Source organism: Balearica regulorum, chromosome 2, assembly GCF_011004875.1.
Source record: "Balearica regulorum gibbericeps isolate bBalReg1 chromosome 2, bBalReg1.pri, whole genome shotgun sequence".
Classification (NCBI taxonomy): domain Eukaryota; kingdom Metazoa; phylum Chordata; class Aves; order Gruiformes; family Gruidae; genus Balearica; species Balearica regulorum.
The window spans coordinates 92,330,595-92,338,683 of record NC_046185.1 but is presented as its reverse complement, the minus strand read 5'-3'; the positions used below and the strand labels follow the sequence as shown (position 1 = coordinate 92,338,683).

Here is an 8,089-nt window from a genome sequence, read left to right as displayed (position 1 = left end):
AAAATCAGTAAAAACAGATTTAATGATTCAAGGCCTTACCTGAAGTGGGTTTTGGCATGAGAAACACTCAGCTCACTATTTCATGCTATGTTATAAAATGTATATGAAAACCTATGGATACCACACAAGAAGAATAAAACAAAAAAGATTGCACATATCTGCTGTTTTAAAATTCTTCTCTTTATATTACCACATTTGGCAAACTGCAGCTAAACCACATCTTTATATTACCACATTTGGCAAACTGCAGTTGTGGATTGATCCCATCCAGCAGCCAAATGCCCACACAGCCGCTTGCTTGCTCCCCTCCGTCCCCAAAGGTATGGGCTAGAGGTGTCCTGTCACCCTCAGTGCACCCCAGTACAAATATGAGACAATCGCATTAATATATTCTGAAAATATGATTTGGGGGATATGGTACTTTAGAGGGACTTTCATCCATTATGAATTTCTGGACTGAGAAAGCCTTTCCCGTCAGTGGTCACCCCTCTATCGTTTATTAAGATAATTTCCCACTCATCAGGCAGACAGCTGTAGAACTGGCAGGATGAGAGATTACAGACTTAGAACAACCTTCCTCCAAGACCAAACATCTTATGGTCTTGAAAGAGTGTGGCTTTTCAGGCACGTGTCAAACACCAGAGCTTTGGGGAAGAGTTTTCTTTCAAGGTTTCCCACTGATAATAAAAAAACCCACCACCCTTTTGCATCCGTTATTTTTTTTTAGAATGGCAAGTCAGACACATGCAGGTGGAGGACATTTAAGTTCTGACTGGTGGTAAATTACACCTCACTGTACTTTTAGTTCATGGATTAAATACTACAGGCAAGAGACATGACATTCGGCAAGATGTTCAAAAGCACTGAGTACCTAAGGCATCTTTCAAATCAGGATTCAAAAAGCCATACCAATGAAATGCTCTGAATACCTTTATTGCTGTCACACGATATGGTTCAGGAAACTACTACAGTTTAACAGGACTACTATTGTTAAAATGACTTCCAAAGTATAGTTCATTGCTGTAAATGTATCAAGCTTTGGAAAACAACACACACTCATGGCATGCAGTGTGTCAGACCATGTGTCTACGCATGATCTACAATGTGTCTACGCATAATGCTTGCAGCAGGAGAGAAAAAAGGGAAGGACGCAATATTCAGCTTTCCCCAGACACAACGCACAGGCACGGCACAGCTGAGGGCAAAGGAGGTGCAGCCAACTTTTTGTGGACAGACAGCACGTCACTGCAGGGCTTTTGGGTTCCCCCGAAGCCTGGCCAGGCTTTGTAAGACAGACGGCTGGCATCATTGTGAAGGTGTTCATGGCTTGGACTTGCACAGCAGAGAAATGGGACTGCTCTGGTGCCCTTAGGAACCCCCTATGGCACAACATGATGAGCCTGCACTCCTTCAGGAGGTGCTGCACCACACTGCAAAGGCTCGCTGCCAAATCACAGCCAGGCAAAGACCGTAAGCCCCCAGGGTCCACCAGAGAGGAACAGGACTTCTCTCCCCTGTCCTGAACGTGAAGACCAGCTACCCCTGCCAGGGATAGCTTTTGTGTCTCTACACCTGTGGGAAGGGCTCTTGTTACTTCAGAGGTCCTTCCCAAAGGGGAGGGCTGGAGAGGGTACCTGAGGAGAAGAGTGAGGAACAAATGCAGCTACGTATCTCCACACCCAGCATCTGTGTGGAGCTGCACTCAGGACGTGAACATGACTTGTGGGTTTGACTGCCATCAAGGCAGCCAAGAGCGTCCCCTCATGGTGGTGTTAAGGTGCTAGAGGTGGGGTTGCTGGAGATATGTGGGAGGAAAGCAGGGGTTCAGCACTGAGCTGTCTCTGGCTTGGGACCTAGAGGCTAGGGAGGAAGGTCTGCAACACCTTCCAGAGACTGGCCCCACCACCAGCCCTGCTGTACAGCTGAAGAGCAGAGGCATCATTTTGGACTTCTCATTTACACAGTACTTCACCCAACTGTTTAGACAATGTGACTCCAATGAGAGTTTTCATGGCTAAGAATGAAATAAGAATGAAACAAGCTCCATCAGTGTTGTGCTCTCATTTGAAAAGAGCTCTAAACAAGAAAGGCCCATTATAATTTTTTCCAGTAGTCTTGCCAAAGCAGCTTGGTGTTTTCTCTTGGGATCAAGATTATGGGCATCAGGAAATGCCAGTGACACTTGAAAGCAACATGTTGTTTATGCCTTACTCCCTTCTACCACAGTACTGTGCTCTCTTTGGGAAGAAAGAAGTAGAACCTGCTCTACCCTTAAGGGAAACAACATCGGCCAAAGAAGAGAATGTTCTTGCTCAGATTGTGTTTGATTAAGAAGAGGAATGGGTGGTCAACTCTGAACTCGTAAGGAATGTGAAGGCACAATGGTACTATAGTCATCCCTGTAGCAGCAGCTGCCTCAGTGCCTTCTTCATTGACTTCCACAAAGGCTTTGTGAATGGCCTTGGAGAGGAACAGCCCAGGCTCTCTCGACAGCCCAGAGAAATCAGCTTGTTCAAGGATGAAGGCATCCCTCATCCCCAGAGCCTGCAGTACTGGTATGAGCTCACAGCTCTCCTCCATTCTGAACCGCGGCAAGTACACCATGATCTTTTGCAGACACACATTCTCCATGTTGGTCCATTCTGCTAATTTCTCATAGGTGACAGCACTCTCTAGCTGCAAGGAGAAAACACAGGGAATCACAGTCATGAGAAACTAGATCAACATGCTCACAGCAACGTTTTCCTTTAAGAAAAGGCTTGGTTTTCATGACAAAGACAACCTGTGTCCTACAGCTATTGAGTGTGAAATCAGGCAAGTTCAGATCCAGCCTTCTCAGAGGCACCCTTCTCATTTGTTCAGATTTTCACCAGTCACCAATACGGCATTATGCCTCCATACTTTTGCAAAGAAGACGTTCCCTTCACTAGTGCTACATTTTGTCCTCTGAAATACTCATTAACTCCCCTGGAAACGCTACAAAGTGTCACTTTTGAATAGGTTTTCTCAGTCTTTCTCTGCTCTTCTGAGGTAACTTATATACCCATTAATCTCTCTCATCTTTACAGAGGCAGCAGCATTCTGCCTGTGGAAAGCAAGATGAACCCCATAACAATAAAACATACAAGGTTGGCCTGAACGGCTGGGAAGCATCTTGTTTAAGTACTAGATGGACGGGTAGTTTCTCCTCCCAGGAGCAGAGACAGGAGTGTTACCTGTTCAAGGCCAGTAGACTCATCACAGATGTTTTCTGGCAGAAGAATGAACATGCTGAGCTCTTCTCCAGTGTACGGGAGCTCCAGCACTGTCACTTGCTCTTCTTGTCTCCTGATTAATTTATATTTTCCTTTCCGACACATCATTGGTACATCCCTGTGCTCTCTCTAAAATACAGAAAGTCAATCAATAGTCAGGAAAAAATCAAGCAAAATAATGCAGGTAATAAACCCCATGGAATCAACCTGCTTGAAATTTCTTGCTCATTTTCCATGAATGCTCCTCGAACCACTATAAATTTTTGCTGAGGGCATTGGCAGAGGCTCAAGCTTCGTGAAAGCTGTAACAGTCGCTCTAAGGGAGTCTTATCCTCTGCACTGTAGTTTGCACTGCAGTTTGCACTGATCCTCTAACTCTTTCCTAAAGGATAATGCCAACTTCCACTACAGCCTCCAGGAAAGGATGGTGTGCCCTCAGCAAAGTCTCCTCTATAACTTAGCCTCTCCAAGGAGGTACCAATGCTTGCCTTCACATGGCCTCTGTTGCAGAGGTACTTGGGAAGAGGATGCTGCTTTCTCACTTCACAGGGTGAAGGGTCTTGACTTGGATAAATTGCGCCCCGCCCCCCCCCCCACCTGAGCCAGGCAGAGACTTGCCCTGCAGACAGCAGAGCCCAGGTTACAAGGACTTTCCCCACTTTCCCCTGCTCATCGCAGCTCTTGTCCCAACTGTACCTTGTTCAGCATGAAAGGCATTTCCCTGGTGTTTTTCTCCTCAAATTTTATAGCCCATTGCCCTTTGAAGTGTATAGCGTTGACCAGAGCTAGCACTGTTGTGCTATCAATAGAGCCAGGAGGGAACAGATCTTTAATTTTTCCTTTAAAACAACAGACAAAGGTGAATTATGCTTTCATTTTGACCATTGACTGAGGACAATCCCACTACTTCCTCACTTGGAAGAATTGTCTGGAGCAAGAACTGATCCTCAGCTTTAGCAGAGTCGAAGTTCCCAGAAGCTCAGGGCCATCTTATGCCCCAAGCCACTTTTACAGGAGCCACAAGCAAAATTATTCACTATTATTAAGTCTGAATATTGCTACGCTCAGGAAAGGGAAGAAACTCAGACATTCACTATCGACTTGAGGGTGTACCTGCCCATCGCAGGAGGGTTGGAACTAGATGATCTTTAAGGTCCCTTCCAACCCAAACCATTCTATGATTTTATGACTTCTCACATGGTCTTGACGCTCACTCCCCAGGCAGCCAAGTGCAGGCCTTGTCCTTACCATCGGTTTGTTTTTCCACCCAGGAATTCATCTTCTCTCTGGACTCTTCGGTAGCATTAACAAAGTCCACCGCTTCCAGCTCTGCATGGTACAAGACCCTTGTGGAGTCTAAGTATTGCTGCAAAACAGGAAGCGAGGTGGTTCTCATGATGGTAATCAGGGAGCTACTCGACCACAGAGAAAAGCAGGAGTCCAAGAAATGGATGCCAACCTGTAGGTCAGAGCTCTGTGTGGGGCTACTTGTTCCAGTATTAATGTCCTGCATATGCACTGTGACTCTTCAGAAGAGACTTTCTGGGCATGGGAAGGAGCCAAGCAACCAGTTCCCTGGACACCTTTCACATAAGAGAGTCCCAGCTCCGCTGTCTTTTACTCTCGCTGTTCTTTGTGAGAGAGTCTTTCGTTTTTTCACCACAATAACCATTTTAGCAAGATAGCTGTTGGGGAGGGCAGGGCATGACCCTGCCAGCCTGGCCATCACCCACAGCCCCTACTCCCCTGCCCTTGCAGAGCACCCTCCCCACTGCTCCTGGTTGCAAGCTGGCCCTCGCCTCTCATCCTGCTGTGTGTGGAGCCCCACTCCCTTCAAAGTACCAGCAAATTAAAAATAACATGCAAGGATTTAATTTTCCCCATTGTGCACAGCACAAACCTGCAGAAAGAATTCTTTGGGATCAGGCCATGAAAATCAGGTCTCCGTGTATACATGTCTGTGCAGAGGCTGAGAAAAACGAGGTGAAATCTTTCCCCAGGATCCCAGTTTGCAGCCTGGGAAAACTGGACTTTTTTCCCTTGTCCGGAATGATGATTTCTGTGGAAATGCTCTGCACTGCACTGCTTCTCAAAGATGCAAATCTGTTGCAGCATTTTAAAAAATGTAGATGAAGGGTGCCAATTCCACAAATATCAAAGCACAAAGAAACATCATTTTGGTGAAAATTGCTATCCAAGTCTTTCAAAAGTATTTTTATCTCCTCCTCAGGAAATGTAGGCTCTTCTCCTTGACTTTTTACAAACACCTGTTTAATCTCAGAGGTCACTGTCTTATACTCTGCTCACTCCGCATTTCACCCATCTGTGAGAGCTTGCTTTTCTGTCACATCAGCAATACAGAAACATGCAAGTGGATGTCCTTAGCAGGAGTTTGAAGTGTAGTACAGAAGTTTAAAGCCCATAAAGAGTCATCACTCACCTGAAGGAACTGAAAAGTCACTTCTCCAAAGAGCCTGTTGGCAATGCTGAGGGAACACGTGGCACCAGCTTTGCCGAGGGCAGACAAAAGCTCCTGGAACTGAGAATGGGCTCCTCCGGCTTCTTCACACTGCGAGCAGCAGGGGAAAGCTTTCTTTAGCAAGACGCTCTCCCCTGGAGCTCCACCCGTGTGCCCTCAGGCTGAAATCACGGTCACTCTCCCCAAATGCACCGGCGGGGCCGAGGGGCATGCAAATACACACAAACATACATCTGGGCTTCCTGATCATCTGAAGTCACACACTCGTCTCCCTCCTCTCCTGTAATTTCCACCCTGAAAAAGGATCATCCTGTTTAAATCCAGCAACGATTTACGCAGCAAAGCAACAGGGTCTCTTCTGCACATGCACGCAGGTTTCAGAGTTTGATGAGAACAGGGCTGAACTCTGCTCTTAGCACACTTTTGGATGGAGTGCTGCCATCTAGCAGGTAAGACTGCCTTGCCCTGCTTCGTTTCATGCTACAGTTCAATGTTATCACACAGTTCAGATACTATCTCACCTTTCCACTGGTGCTCTTGGTTCCTGGACTTGCCGTGCTCAGCACCTCATGAATATGAAGCACCTGCGATATAAATGTAATATAAATCTATGTAAATAGATTAACGAACACACAAAGAATGCATTGAGGCTGCACTGGAGCCTCACGGGCACTGCAACTCAGATGAGCATGTTTGGAAAGGAGAGCTTTGAGACCTGCAGCTGCCACATCTTTCAGTTTGCTGTTTGTGAAGAACATGGCCTGGACTGCCAGAAGGCTCCTGCCTCTTTTCCATTTCCAAATGTAAGCCTCTAATAGCAGTTCCCAGGAAAAGGGTAAGAAACCCACCTTTTCCATCTCTTCAGCTGTGCTGCCTCCAGCACCCAGCTGGACCATGCTCAGGGCAGCTGAGATGCTCAGTGGGGAGAAGAAGATATTTTCATTTCTTTTTACTTTTCTCAGCTCTTTGAAGAAGTCCAGGCAGAACTTGGTGTTTGCTGCACTGAGGGAGCCCATCGTGGCATGGCCAAGGCCTGCAACGGGACAACTCTGCAATCCAGCTCACAAACATTGCCATGGTCAGAGCACACAGTGCAGAGAGAGTTGGAAACACAGAGCCTTTCTCAGGAAACAGCACCCCCAGCACTGGGAGCAGGTTTCAGACCACTCTTAGCACTTCATAGCAAAGTGCACCCCACATCCTGACCCAAAAAAACACCTCTGGGCAAATCACCCCTTTAGTCATACTCTTGCTCTTCCCCTGTCTGTTCCAGCTAGCTCCACACTCACTTTCATGCCCTCAATTTTTTTTTCTAAAGCCTGTGCACTGTGTAAATAGGGTCACACAGTCAACACCCTCTTTTTCTTGCAAGAACTGCTACATGGTTTAAATGCGTTGATCAACTTTCAGACACTGTGCTTCCCTGAAGTATATTGTCGAAAAACTTTTTTTGTTTGTATATTGTGTAAAACACAAAGCACATTATATGAAAACAACCAACAGAGAGACCAATGAATTGGATTACCAAGTCATAGCCAAACAGCAATGTGGAAAGACCTTCCTCTACCTCCTGAATTTGAGGGAGCAAGTTCATACATGTCCCGGCGCTTCTAAGGTAACTGCCTTGCCATTTATCTCCTTTTGCCTTTAAGGGAATTACCAAATTCCCTCCTGCTGTTGAGCAAGCGTCTTCACTCGAGCAACGAATTTGGCTACGTACTTCCTACATCCTGGGATTGTCACATCCGCGAAATGTTGAAGTCAGCGCAGTCGGCAGAAACGCTGCAGCCTGCCTTTGCGTGTGGCTGCAACACACTTTGCTCCCCTCCACCTTCTGTTTCCAGTCCTACCACTACCCTGCAGAAAGGTAAAGCTGAGAAAGTTACCTTCCCCTGGGAAGATCTGACTCTGGCAGCTTCTTCGCTGATGGAGGGTGGTGTCCTGCCTCGTCTTAAATCGAAACCAACCGCTGAGTACTCTGGCTTCCTGCCCAGTTTATTTCTGAAGAAGGGACGTGCCCGAGGAAATCAAGGGCTGACAAAATACCAGGAGAATGGCTTTTTATGTCTTGCGGCAAAGTGCAAGACACGATCCAGTCTCTTCTGGTTTTCAGTTCCTGAAACAAGTAATAAAAGAAGGAAATACAGGGGTTTTTTTCCTCTCCCAGAGAGGAGGCACCCTGTTGATACTGCTGAATCTTATTAGCTTGCTCTGCTAAAGTATCTCAAAGACCTGGCAAGCATCTGCAGAAAGCAGACAGTAATAGCAAGAAGGAAACAGAAACCAATCAGAAAATAAGAGTCTGGTATGCAGCGTTCAGAGAGGCATCTCTCCCTCTCCCTGAAGTACTTCCGTG

General features: G+C 46.5%; 1 protein-coding gene across 1 annotated transcript; it reads right to left on the bottom strand.

Moving 5' to 3' along the window:
* Positions 1-912: 912 nt before the first annotated feature.
* Positions 913-7,743, bottom strand: LOC104630232 (leukocyte elastase inhibitor). The gene is made up of 8 exons (XM_075744910.1): positions 7,620-7,743; positions 6,582-6,766; positions 6,255-6,317; positions 5,695-5,823; positions 4,503-4,620; positions 3,951-4,093; positions 3,216-3,383; positions 913-2,676 (listed from the first exon to the last, which is right to left on the bottom strand). Exons 2-8 carry the CDS (start codon positions 6,747-6,749, stop codon positions 2,272-2,274), a joined length of 1,194 nt encoding a protein of 397 aa, XP_075601025.1. The 5' UTR covers positions 6,750-6,766; positions 7,620-7,743; the 3' UTR covers positions 913-2,271.
* Positions 7,744-8,089: the final 346 nt, after the last annotated feature.

Bases quoted from the DNA above. Each gene is read 5' to 3' on its own strand.
- LOC104630232 (XM_075744910.1), bottom strand. From the start codon at position 6,749: ATGGGCTCCCTCAGTGCAGCAAACACCAAGTTCTGCCTGGACTTCTTC. The intron at 4,621-5,694 runs GTGAGTGATGAC...CCTGTTTTGCAG, and splicing joins TGACTTTTCAGTTCCTTCAG to CAATACTTAGACTCCACAAG. The intron at 2,677-3,215 runs GTAACACTCCTG...TTCTCCTTGCAG, and splicing joins AGTCTACTGGCCTTGAACAG to CTAGAGAGTGCTGTCACCTA.